The sequence below is a fragment of the Canis aureus genome, chromosome 2, assembly GCF_053574225.1.
Source record: "Canis aureus isolate CA01 chromosome 2, VMU_Caureus_v.1.0, whole genome shotgun sequence".
Taxonomy (NCBI): domain Eukaryota; kingdom Metazoa; phylum Chordata; class Mammalia; order Carnivora; family Canidae; genus Canis; species Canis aureus.
In genome coordinates, this window is record NC_135612.1 from 62,230,767 (window position 1) to 62,244,053 (window position 13,287).

Below are 13,287 nucleotides of genomic sequence, written 5' to 3' on the forward strand. Positions count from 1 at the left end.
GACAAAGGACTACTCTACGTCAGGGCTGGATGTGGCTCATCATACGAAACATAGATGTAGCCTTGGGCCATTTCCAGCTCCTCTTTGTGGACCCAGACCCAGTCTTGGGGCTTTGGGGGCTCCGGTCAAAGGTGCGCAAGCAGAGGGGACTGCAGTAGGACAACAACTTGACCAAGGTTTTGTTCTAGAACCCTGTGAGCATGTGTTAGTCCTGAAATGAGGCCTAAATTTGGGTCCACAGCACCTGGTCTCCGCAAGGAGAAAACCATGGAAAACCAGAGTTAGCTCCCAGACCCCATGGGCGCTACCAACGTCAAACAGAATGAAATCATTTTAGGCTGGAGAATGAAAGAAGGGAGAGGAACTGCAAGGTAAGAGATGGGGTCAAGAGCCAGGCCAGCCTCAGCCCAGAAGGTGGAAACTAAAAGGGCAAAGTGGGAGGCGCCATAAAGACACAGCCTCGGGGGAGTTCCCAGGGAATGCCCTATCAGCACATTAGTCTACATGGGCTCTGACTAGGGGGAAACCAGTTTTGTAAATTTTTAAAAACATCATACAGAATTACAAGGGACCGGCTGCTTAGGCAACACTAAACCTCAGTACGGAGAATGAAGCCGCAGGCCCACAGGGGACTCAGTGCGGGTGAGGCACATGGCTAGCCGCTGGAGGCTCCAGGCCCCAAACACTTAGTGCTTTGGCTCTGGGAGGCTGTGGCCACCCTAGCCTGGCCCCTGGCCACCTTCTGTCCCAGGACAGTTAAATGTCCTTACTCAGCGGGGGCAAGAGGAAGTTAGCATTCACCCCGCGTGCCCAGGTTGCCCATGGGTGCCTCCAGGGAACTTTAAGTGACCAAATGTCACTTGAGAAACAGCACCGAACAACACTCTCCCGCCTCATCCCCAAGGATGCTTAAGCACTCAGCTTAAGCAAAGATCCAAACCCAAGCAACCTACATGCAGCAGGAGGTAAACCCCACCCCACCCCAGCCCCGGCCATAGAACCTCTCCTACATGTGTCTGATCTACCGACCGCCTAGCAATCACAGGCATCACAGGCGGAGCAGGGCAACAGGATTGCTCTGGAACCCCTGAGACCCAGAGTGCTCCAGGAGGCTCCGGGGCCCACCCCACAACCCCACCATCCAACTCTGGGGTGGCCGAACCCCCCCACCAAGATGCCACTGCCTGGGATGGAGGAACTGGGTACAAGAAAGGATGGGCTGGGGGGGCTCTACCTTTATTTTGAATAAACAGAAAACAGAACTTAATAAGCAACAAAGAAGCAGGAAAATGAGGCAAAGCACAGGGAATTCCGGTTAAGCAGCAGAGGGCCAAACGCGGCGGTACTTACTATGGTAACAGGTACTCTTTAGCACATCCACCTCCTGTTTGTAACGCAGCCACAGGAAGAGAAAAGCACAGGGAGAGAATCTAGGCATTCAGTCACAGCCACTGGGTTACAGAAGAACGGCTGAGCCATTCTGTGGACAGACAGTGGGGAGGAAGGCGAGCCACAGGCTCCCCACAGGCACAGGAAGCACAACACGTAAGACTGAGGGACAGACACAAGGGCCACACGCCCACAGACACGCAGCAGGTGGTCTGAGGGGCCAGTGGAGGCCAGCACGACATGGACTTGTCACTATAGCAGGCCACACACGGTCCTGCAGCCCAGACATGATGGTAGACACTTCCAGAGGGTGAGGTTTAAGAAACGTGTAAGCAGTGGGCAGAGCTGGCATCATAAATGAAGGTGAGATCCGACCCTTGAAGCCTGTCCTCCCACCCTGCCCTGACGTCTCACTAATAAATCCGTTTTATTCCCCAGGACAGAACCAAAACAGGAGCAAGGGAGATGGGCCAGTTCGGAGCCATGTGACATGCTGGTTTCTACGAGAATGCACGCTTCCCCACCACTGTCAGGGTAACACGGACACTCATTTGCTCCCCCGCTCTGGACAGAACACAAAGTCCGGCCCTTGTGGCGGACACTGGACCACACAAGGCCATGCACCCTCCCCCAGCAGGGCGGCCACAAACTTGTCCCTTGGAGCTCACCTTCCCCAAGCTTGACAGGGGTGCTGGGGGGGGTGTGGGGGGCAGCAGCGTGCTCTGGAGGGCTCTTTTCTTTCTGTTCTCTGGTCTCGTCCAGATTCTCTGCAGAGTGACAGAAACATAGTGAAGGGCTTCACACACCACAGGCCTTCACTCTCCTCAGACGCAGACAGAGCCCCCCTGCTCTGTCCACCTGCCTGCCTTGCAGATGGCAGCTGAGGCTTCTCATTTCTCAGGTGCATCTGAGAAACAAGGAGGGCCCATGGCCATGCCGTCTTCATCTCTCCAACGGAACGAAGAAGCCGACTGTGACTGGGGTGTGGATCTGAATCTCAGTAAGATTCAACCTACTTTGTATACAAAACTCATCTCCATTCTTATTCCAGAAAGAATTATGCCAGAACCACTTTGTGACCCTGCACTCCAGGGAGGAGCCCCTCCCCACACTGAGCCAGCAGCCTGGGGTTCCAGGCACCCTACCCGACTTGCCACCTCAAAGGATGGAACATGAGAACCACATTGGTTTGCGTTTTTTATGCAGAGCATTTTCTATCAATAATTTAAACTTGGCAACTGTAACTTTATTTTCTGAAGTAAAATATGCCGATGAGGACCAGAGGAAAAACTACAGGTACCAGGACCCAGAATCCAGAAAATTCCAAGTCTACTCACTTACGGAAAAATACGTACTAATGTTATCCTAATTCCTTGACTCTCCTTCTCCCGTTTAAGTTTTTTATATTAGTAGCTTAACATCACTAGGTCTCGTATTTTGAACAAGCAGCTATAATCAATCGGCAAGGCCTCTGATCTCACAGAGATGCCAACCCACCTTCCTGAAGCCAGAGATCTATGAACAAAGGCCTTTCCATCTCCCACGAGCTCCCTCAACAGGAGCCCTGGCCCCCAAAGCCCCCCTGCCAAGGGCCAGCACCAGCACCGGGCAGGGGTCTCCTGGCAGTGCCCCTCAGCTGGCACTCCCACTGCTGACAGCTCTTTGATCTGCCAGCTCTTTGATCAGAGCATGGTCACAGCCATCCTATCCACTCAACTGCTGAAAACCTTGCTCCTCGCGGAGCCTCATGTGTAAGGAAACTCCCATGTGTCTTGTGATTTGACTCAAAAAACATTTTCTTATAATCTAGATTTCCCAGACACTGGAAGGGTCCAAAGGGCAGAAACATGTGTGCTCTGGAGTTGGGATTCACTGACAAGACTAAGAGCTCAGGCCCATGTACCACCCTGGGGCAGGGACTTATGGCAACAGCACAGACACAGCTCTCTGCAGGGCTACTTGTACCATTTAAGGGCAATGATCAGAAGTGGAGTGCGATGTGACCGGAACACCGGGCTCATCCTGATTCGATGTGTGGTAATCTTAATTCTAATGCACAGCTAACAGAAAGGGATAGGCAGTGATGCTGTAAACACACGCTGAAAACAATTATTCAATAATAATTTTTTGCACAACACAAATATCAACAGCATCTACAAAATGCATTAGCTGGTCTAAAACCAGACCAAAAGAACCTAAATCGGGACAAATCAGAGGTTATCTGAAGAACAATATGTAATTGCCTGGACAATCCCCATGGACCCAGGGCTATGGAACACTGCAGGACTTCCATTCCTGAAGGCTGATTCCCAGGGAGCAAGCTGAGCTGTGGTCCCTGCTTAAAAGCTGAGGCTTTAGTACAAAGACCGGGGTTGGAAGTTATGGCCCTGAGGACGCACCATTGAACCTCCTAGCTGGGGGTGTCTATGCCCAGGGCCTTCCTGGTAACCAGCCAAAGGTGCTCAGGGAAAGCAAGAGACCGCTTGTGCCTTCTTGGCCAAAGCAGGGGGAGGCTAGGTTCTCAAAATTCTTGGATCTACTTTTTAAAACGTAAAGTTTGAAACTGCTCCAGGAAGTTCTGGCTCTTAAGAGTCATTCACTCTCATTTGTTCCAAAATAGTAGCATTTTGTTTTACAAAAAGATGATGTCCTGGGTCAGTAAGTTAGTTACCAGGAGAAATAAAGGCTGCACCAGCATGTAGCCACACTCTTCACTTAGCCTGGGAATGTGCCAGAGCAGTCAACATGCTGGCACATGAGCCTGCGATCACGCCCTGCCCAGAAGGACCTCCATGGTTTGTGCGGAAAGAGAGCAGTCCAGCTCTCCCACACAGTGTCTTACACAGCTGGTCTGCAGGCCCCTCCTGAGCAGACGGTTCTACAAGTATGCTTCCCCTTCTGACCCCCCCAGAACTAGGAAACGTGCCCTAACATTCTAATCTTAACCACACACAGGGCTGACTTTTCCTGCAAGTGACTGTCCTCATCAGTCACCATCAACACCTGGGCACAAAGGTGCTGGCAGGGCAGCCTCTCTGGCTTCAGGTAGCCCACGCTGAGTGCCTAGGATGTGCACACACTCACCTTCCGGGCCCTTCTGCTTCCGCTCTACCTCCCTGCGGTACTCTTCTAGCTCTCTGTCAGTGAGCGCATTGAAGGGGTTGGGGCCTGTGGTGCTCACGATGACATGGGGCTGGTATTCCTTCTCAATGATGGCCTTGGAGGCTGTCACAAGCTCCCCCTGCAGATGAAAAGGGACAGGTGGTTTGGAGAAGCCTTGCCTGAGGGAACTCTCCCCCCTCCCAGGCCAGGCTGCAGGCAAGGCGGGGTGGGCAAACTTCTCGGAGCACACAGCCGTCTGGGGGAATCCAGGGCAGCACCCCGGCCCTGAGGCTGAGGCTGAGCAGCAGCCTCCAGTGGTCAGACACAGAGAAACACAACTCTGAAGCTACAAAACAAATTAAGAGGAGAAAACAATCCTAGTCCTTCAGGTTTCAGGACGGCACACAGCACCTCAAGAGGAATGCAGTCTCCTTCCCACCAGGGATGGAAGAGCTGACTTGTCAGTCCACTGCCCTCCTCCGGACATCACAAAACATCCAGGATCCCAAGTCAGGGAAGGTATGCTAGGAGATCTGCTTACTTTCTAAGTTCGCAGACTGAGTTCTGTTCTTTTAACTATGTGTTGAGTTTATAACTAGCTCCTGGATCTCGTCCCAAAACAAAGACATTTTTTAGGAAGTCCGAAAATACCAGTATGTATCTGAGGAATTTGGGAAACCAAGAACGTGTAGGAAAGAAAGAGAAAAGCAAGTAAGCAGAGCACAAGGGTGGCTGGCAGGGAGGCAGCCCCAGCTGGGAAGGGTGGGGTGGGGAGGAAGCCCTGGAAGGAAGAGCCCATGAGGGAGGCAGCCTTGGGGTGCAGGAAGTCCTGCCTACACTCACCTGCCCTAGCACAGCTCTGTGCCCTACCACCCAGCCTGGTTGGCCCTCAAATGCCAGGGGTTCATTTTCTGAGAAAGTTAGCCCACACACACACACACACACACACACACACACACACACACACACACACCCATTACTTAATGGGAGCTTCCAAAAACAAACCACAGTAGCAGAATCCAAAATTCGGATACTAGGCAGGGTCTGTCAATACTCCCCTCAGTAAGGGCCAAACAGCAGAGAGAGCACTCGAGCAATGTGCCCGAGAGACAGCACCAAACTGAGTGCTGGGGAAATTCCAGCTCACCTGGGACACCTGCTGCCCTGACAAAGCCTAGGGAGCTTGGGCTGAAGCACAGCTGTTCAGCGCACTCCAGGATTGACCATGGCCACAGAGCCAGGGAGGAGAAGCAAAGAACCTGCTGGAGTTGGCCACCTTTGCTCAGAGTGCCTCAAGATTCAAGATGACCTGGATGGTCGGGGTTGGGGGGCTCCTTCTGACCAATGCTGACCCAAAGTCAACTGGCCTTTCACTCAGAAGCAGCCCTGTCTCCCCAAGACAGGGAACTGAATCCCTGCCTGCCACTCACTGCCCACTGAAGCCTATTCCTAAGCACAGGCTCCAGCTCTGTGGCTGACAGCAGCTGAGCCGGTCTGTAAATCAAGGGCAACTTGGCTCAATGTACCTGCATCCTGGTATCATGGCCAATAAAATGAGGAGGTGACATGAGGTTTGAGAGAAAGGTTTCAATTAACTTAAAATTTCAAATCAAGGAATGAATAAAATACCAAGAATCACCTGCCACAGAGGCACCTGTGGATAAGCAAAGCCCCTCCTGTGCAGAGACACCTGACCATACAGGACCTCCTTCCTCCAAGTTCCTCAGCCAACAGCCAAGTGGCCACCAACACCAAGGCTCAGAACAGACTAGGGGACAGAGGGACCCTGTTCTCTGGGGGGGGGGGGGGGGGGAGGAAATGGAGCAAGGCTTGGGATGCAGAAGGAAACGGCCCCTGCAGAGCAGCCTGGGCTGAGAAAGCAGGATGGAAGGCAGCTGCTCTCACCAGCAGGCTACATGGAGGCTCTTGCTGCTTCCCCCACTTCTAGCCACAGAACAGAGGCTCTAAGCAAACCCAGTGCCCAGGAACTCCTTCTGCACTTGGTGAAGGCAGCTGGCGAGCAATATGAACACGGCTATGACCCAACCTCTCCGAACATCAGGCTTTCCTCCGTAAAACCCACTCAGCTTGGAATTCACGTTCTTAGTGTCGGGCCACACACTTGTGGTTGTTCAACAAGTTTACCAAGTAAGTGTGCCAGGTGGGCTCAGGCCCCTGCTGTTTCTACCATGCAGTCCGAAGCATGGGAAGGCCATGGCCCAAGTGCAGGGGAACATGGAGAACAGGGAGATGCAACTGTTGCCTGCACAGGGTAGCTTTCAGCATCAACTTGTCTGCTTGATGTATCACAGCTCGATTCACTAGTAACCAAGTCCGGAAGGCACCAGATTATTTCAGGCTACGTGCCGGCAGGCGCCATGCGTGCTGGGGTCAAGAGAGCCTTCAGCTGAACTCAGGATTCCTTTCGGAACCAGAGTCTCAGGGTATGGCTGACAGTTCACAGCCCCTTCTTCCATCAGAAGACAACACTGCTCTGAATGGACGGCCATTGTCAGGGAGGGAGAGATGGAAGCAAAGGGAAGTCCTTCTTAAAAGCCCTAACTTCCTATGTCCCAAACACACATTCCTCAGAGTCTCAAATGGAATGCAAGGATCCATACACCTGCTTATAGGAAAAAGGACATTTTTAGGATATTTAACAAAGCCCTTTTCACTCGGTCAAAGGGAAACTCAAAGTGCAGGCAAGCAGCGCCATCTTGTAGAAGGAGCAATACAGTCTGCATTTTTGAGAACCACACAAAAGACGTGGGGACCGTCAAGGCCTAGAGCAGAATCATATTTTCAACATAGACATGAAATCTGCTTAGTCAGTGTGAGAAAGACCATGGGTGCACATGTGAGCCCCAGAAGAAGGGTGCTGGAGAAAACGCAAGCGGGAAGGAGAATCTAGGGATGGGACAGGGACACCTCAGCTGGGCTGGGCACAGTTTCCTGACGTAACCCCACCTGGATGCACCACTCACACAGAGTGCGGTGTTCACACCGTGAGGAGGACACTGCAGTTGCCAGGAGTCCCATTCCCACCGACTCGGACTTCCTGGCCTGGGAGGGCTTGTGTCTATACTTCATGAAACACTCACAGGTGACATGACACACAGCCAAGCCTGACATGGCCAGAGCAACGACAGACTTGGGGCTAGTTGAGGACCCAGCCAAAAAAGCCCCCTTTAAATGCAGCCCACCTTTCAGAGAGCACTGACAGGGTGTAAGCAGAAACCACTACGTGTGCTACAGGGCCAGAGAGACTGCAGAGCAATGACTGCTCCAACCAGCTCTGCCCGCAGAGTGACAGGTGACAGCCATAGGTGGACACTGCACACTAAGTCCCCTGCCCCCTAGGCTCATGGATTCAGCACACCATTACACATCTGAGGGAAAAAAAATATGAACTCACAAGATCACAACAGCTTACAAGGCCAAAGAACTGAGATATGCAAAACAAGCACATCTTTCTCCCTTGCTCTGAAGAGTTCCTCCAAGAAAGGAAGCTGGAAACACATTCTATCAATAAGGAGAAATAGGACCCGTGGAATTAATACAGAAGTATGCAAAATAACATTATGGGTGGGAATTCCACATAGGAATATAGAACCTTTAATACAAATCTGCTTCTTTCTGGCAATTGGAATATCACTACAGTGATACCTGCATCTCAGTGGAGCCGCACAAAGTCAAAAAGAGATACCCCTATATTTCCTTTAAACACAGGGTAAACATGACTAAGACTCAGGATGTCCGCCCTCAGCACCAAGGAGCACACCCTCAGCCCAAATGCTCACAGGAAGTCTCCTTCTGCCTGGGCAAGTAACACCACACACACTCCCACCTGCCACCTCTGGTATCCATATACACAGACGACAACTTTGAACTTCAAAGTTTTGTGTCTCCCCACCACCACTTCTTAAAAATCATTGAGAGGGATGGCGCTTGGGGTGCTCAGTTGATGAAGTGTCTGCCTTCAGCTCAGGTCATGATCCCAGGGTCCTAGGCTTGAGCCCTGAGTTGGGCTCCCTGCTCAGTGGGGAGTCTGCTTCTCCCTCTCCCTCTGCCCCTCCCCACTGCTCATGCACTCACTCTCTTTCTCTCAAGTTAAATAAATAAAATCTTTTCTGGGACACCTAGGTGGCTCAGTGGTTGAGCACTTCCCTTCAGCCCAGGGCGTTATCCTGGAGTCCTGGGATCAAGTCCCACATTGCGCTCCCTGCATGCAGCCTGCTTCTCCCTCTGCCTGTATCTCTGCCTCTCTGTGTGTCTCTCATGAATAAATAAGATCTTTAAAAAAAGAAAAAAACTTTAAAAAATTTATCTCTAAGTTTTTAAGGGAAAAAAAGAAATATATTTCATCAATAAAAACTGGTCTGATTTCTTTCCTATTCCTCTGAAATCACATACCCTCCCGCTGCCAGGTCCACTCCACGTGCAGTCACAGCTGAGCAAGCAAAGGTAGAAGGCCACAGAGGAGCACTGCCACTGCCCACGGTCTGCCCACACGAGCCTTTTGCAATCAGCATCTTATAAAAGGCAAACTAAAACCCAAAAGCATGCACTACCCAAAGTCACGTGCACAAGTCCAGAAAGGCACCACGCCATTAAGATGGGCCCATTCTCTGCAACCTTGTGGAATAATGACAATTGTAAAATTGTCTTCATTAAAGAAGAGGCAGAAGAGAACCTCTGCACAACCCCACAAGTAACTCAGAAACTAATTTAAAGCTCCTCCATCAGTAAGACAGTGGCTGGCGAGAGCAGACAGGTGGGGTCGGGCAGGTGGAGTGCGGCGCGTGCTGACAGGTGGTGAGGACAGGGCAGTGAGTACCTTTCTAAAAGAGAGGGGTTTAGCAGGACTAAAGGTCTGCTCTGTGAGCTCGAGCCCTTCGATTGTCTCCGTACAGTCAGAGAGGGGTGCGTCCTGCAACAGTAAACTGAGTCATCAGAGCCCACCAGGCCCAGCTTTGAAGTATCAACTGAGAGCGCAGGGTGGAGCCAGCTGAGGGCATGCAGCAGATAGCCGTCCACATGAAAGCAGTGGTGATGGCGGTGCCACATGCAAGCACAGACCACACAACCAGGACCCCAGCTGACCACATTCGGAAAGCAGTCACCTACCCTGCAGTCGTGGTTAACGCATTCAGTGGCAACTTCATTTCCAGAGATAACTACTTACATGATTATCTTCAATGGGCCACGAAGTATAGTCCCTTTACAGAAAGGCATGTAAATGCGGTTCACATTTACAGGTGCCCTCTGTAAGCACTTTTCCCCAAGCAGCACTTTATTGCAGATAGCAATGTGTACACGAGAACAAAAAGTCCATTAAACCCGCCCTCTTCTAGCCTTTTCCCCAGTGTACTGCTAAAATCAGGGCACATCCAGGTCCCAACGCAGGCATGCATTGCATGGAGCAGGGCTGGGGGAGGACGCGGCCCGTGGGCATGCTTATGCTAAGTCTACAACTTCAGGAAAAGTGGCAGGGTTATTTATCGTGAGGATTTTTCACGGAGATAACTGGTTGCCTAGAACACTTACCTCATTGAGTCATTCTCTCCCAACTCAAGAATAATTTTGGAGTAGACAGCCATTAGAGGCACCACCCACTAACGTCAGACATTCTGAGCTCTCACCTGGACTAGGCTCCTGTCCATCACTACACCACACAGAACCTGGGACTGGGGGCCAGCCGTCTTAATGTCCTGTAAGTTCTGCTCTCGGATCTGAGGATGCAAGAAGGAGAAACACATTAACAGTACAGAGAAGCCTCCCTGTGACTTCCAGTCACTGTTTGGGCACTGGAGCCCCAGAACCACACCCAAGTTGCACTTCTGTACCTGGCCCTCACAGTCCCACATGGCCATAGTGCCCACCCAATGCTGCCAGTCCAGCTTGTTGAGAAGTTCCTGAGTCGTAGGGGATGGACTAATCCATTCCTTTCTGTACTTTCTAGATGGCTTGGGTAAGCACAGATCTCTCACCATACTCATTATGTTGAGCGGGAACATTCCCCATGTGCCCATGTTATAGCGACACCCGGAACACTGGTACATCTCATGTTCTAACCAGCAAACATTCACAGCTCAATAAGTGAACGCTAGAATGCAGGGGCAAAGGCTGTTCTCACCAGAAACAGGTTCTCTGGCTTCCAATCCTGCCTGCCATGTGAGCTGAGCAAGCATCTGCTCAAGAACCACAGGGCCCCAGACTGTCACTCACACATCACACTTGTTAGCACAATAGCAGAAGCAGTGAAAAGACTTGGCCTTTGCCGCAAAAGCAGTGACAGCAGATGCCATCCATTGGGGCAAGTGCGCTCTGCACCCCATCCAACCTGTTGCTGCTTCTGCTCACATGCAAATTTCCACTGAGGGCTGACAGCCACCGATACTCACCTTGTTTCTCATCTCCTGGACCTCTTTGGGGTTAGTGTTCAATGGAACAAACAGGTTAGGGACAGCAGAGGTGGAGGTTCTATGTCCATCCTCTTTAGTCCACTGCAAATATCAAGAACAGTTGAAAAGTCAGAATTGGGACAACAGTACATGACACCACAGCATCCAATCTGTCCAATGTGTCTCACACCTGGTCATGCATGGACATCACAGAGAATGAACCAATGACCACACCTCCTGTCACCACAGCAGGGGGATCAGGGCAGGGCATGTGCAAATAGGAAGCCAAGTCGTGACTGACCAGCACACACCATCCACAAGGCCTAGTGGAAAACTAGGGCCCAGTACAGGCTGATGACAGAGCGATGCTCTGTGACTCCCGTGGACTAGTCAGGGCCGGGGTGTGTGTGTGTGTGTGTGTGTGTGTGTGTGTGTGTGTGTGTGTGTGTGTTTGTGTGTGTGTGTGTGTGTGTGTGTGTGTGTGTGAGACCCTGCAGAGCACATTGGTTCACTGCCCTGAGAGTCATTAATGCCAAAGCCGCTGGTAGCATGAGATGGCAGGGTCATGAAAAGCAATGTGATGTTGCCATCCAGGTGGAGGGAAAGACCGCACTGTGGGCAAAAGTGGGCATCACCGAAGTTCTGCATGGAGATCAACGAGAGCATCGGAATGCCGGCAGAGCCTGCTCAACTCAAGAAAATCACTGTGCGGGTGTGCGTGGTGGCTGCCCAGTGGAGAGTTTGGTGATGCTGAATATTTTATATAACTTAATACTTTAGAGCGTTACAAAAATATCCCCAACAAATGTAAAGCGCTCCATGAGTTCTCATCATAAGGCTGTTTTAGTTTCAGTGCGAAGCATCAGCACACCGCGCCTTTCACATGCTGGATTTTTTTGATCTCTGATTAAATAGGAGATTTTTCATCAAATTCTAATTCTCCGGCATGGGCGGGCACTGAACATTAAAACAAGGCCAGCGATGGTGTGCCTTTCAGAGTACTTTAAGGAGGCAGGAGGGTAGCCAAAAACCATAAGGCTTTAAAGAAAGCAACAGAACTGGCCGATGCTTAGCCGCTGTGAAGGGAAATGTGGGATGGGCATGAGCTGGGAGGTACTCACTGATGATTATCTTCTCAGATAAAAATAACTCCAGCTTTTTATTAAACATACGTTTTAGTCAAAACATTAACCCAATAACCTCAGAAGCTTGAACATGTCTGAAACTTAAGAACAGTCACGGTGAGTTCACATACCAACCTGGGAGCACAGCGTGGAGCGTGCACTGTTCCGCAACGGTAAGAAACACACTTAGCTGCGGAACGAGACCTCCCCTTCAATGGGCACACACGGCTCCCCAAGACACCTCACGTGATCTCGTGTATCCCCAAGCCAACAGCAAATACAGCTCACAGCTGCTACTACACATGTGCTTGGGGACACCTCAGCACTGCGACTCAGCACTATGTATCGGTATCAGCAGTGGAAAGTTGGTTTTTAGGCCCACCCCCTTAACAAGTAAAATAAATATAAACAAAACAAATGAAACTGGAAAAGAAAAACAAAACGAAGGAGAGGGAGAGAGGGAGGGCGAGGGAGAGGAGAGACGGGCTCGAACGCAGAGTCTCTGCCCACATGACCCGTCTGCTCAGGAGCACAAAGGCTCTCTCACCAGAGCCACCTGGGGAAGACAGAGCTGCTTTCTTTGGAATAAATCTATAAAGTAAAAACACTGTTATTAGGGAAAGGGAGACCCCGTCTGCTTCCTCGGGGCCTATTGTTTGAGGCCCTCTGACCTAACATCACCTGGACTCCTGCAGAACGCGTCATGCAGAAAGAAGCCTGCCCTGGCCCCAGTCTCTTCACAAGACCCCATGTCAGGGGTGGGCGCCCTACTCTGTGGCGCAGGAGCCAAGGGAGGGGGTGGTGAAGACCAGTCCCCATGGGATGTGAGCACCAGGACAGCAGAGTATCTCTCAGGGCAGTGCTTGTGACTACCGCACAAAGCACGCCTGGCAGGGTCTGTCGCTGGTGCCTGCAGATGGCCTGCACTGCACTTAGGTCATGCCACACCCAGCAGGAGTCACATGACTCACCACTATGGCCATCTACTCACATGCAACAGTCCATGCACAAGGCAGCTGGCTTAGAGCATTCGGAGGCTTTGGGACAGCAAGTGAGGCACGAGGCTAATGAGAAAGGATGAGGTCAGCTGATAAAACACCTGTGAGACCAGAGGCAAACTGCTTAAGAAAGCACGGAAGACTTTAAAGCACAGACTGCAGTGATTTTGCAAAATGGCTGGAGGTAATAACACTAAAATCACAGCTCAAGACTCAACTACCATTTTGTGCATGAGGTTTCAGGATTCCTTGAATACAATTTGAATTAAA

The 13,287-nt window shown here is 51.1% G+C and overlaps 1 protein-coding gene and 1 long non-coding RNA gene across 13 annotated transcripts in view; one reads left to right on the top strand and one right to left on the bottom strand.

The window, feature by feature from the left end:
• ADD1 (adducin 1) overlaps positions 1-13,287 on the bottom strand; it is an 86,775-nt gene that overhangs the window by 2,006 nt on the left and 71,482 nt on the right. For 4 of the 12 annotated variants that reach the window (XM_077875963.1, XM_077875932.1, XM_077875948.1 and 1 more), the window contains exons 11-15: positions 10,896-10,997; positions 10,134-10,223; positions 9,329-9,421; positions 4,474-4,630; positions 2,058-2,156 (exon numbers count right to left, since the gene is read on the bottom strand). In XM_077875963.1, the coding sequence (XP_077732089.1) occupies positions 2,058-2,156; positions 4,474-4,630; positions 9,329-9,421; positions 10,134-10,223; positions 10,896-10,997 (541 nt within the window). Of the gene's footprint in view, positions 1-1,349; positions 1,385-1,427; positions 1,481-2,057; positions 2,157-4,473; positions 4,631-9,328; positions 9,422-10,133; positions 10,224-10,895; positions 10,998-13,287 lie in introns of those variants that run through there. The other 8 variants (XM_077876017.1, XM_077876000.1, XM_077876024.1 and 5 more) reach the window with 5 other exon arrangements.
• On the top strand, positions 1,037-4,602 carry LOC144300063 (uncharacterized). Its single transcript, XR_013366706.1, has 2 exons — positions 1,037-1,923; positions 2,441-4,602. It is a non-coding gene; the product is annotated as an uncharacterized LOC144300063 (long non-coding RNA).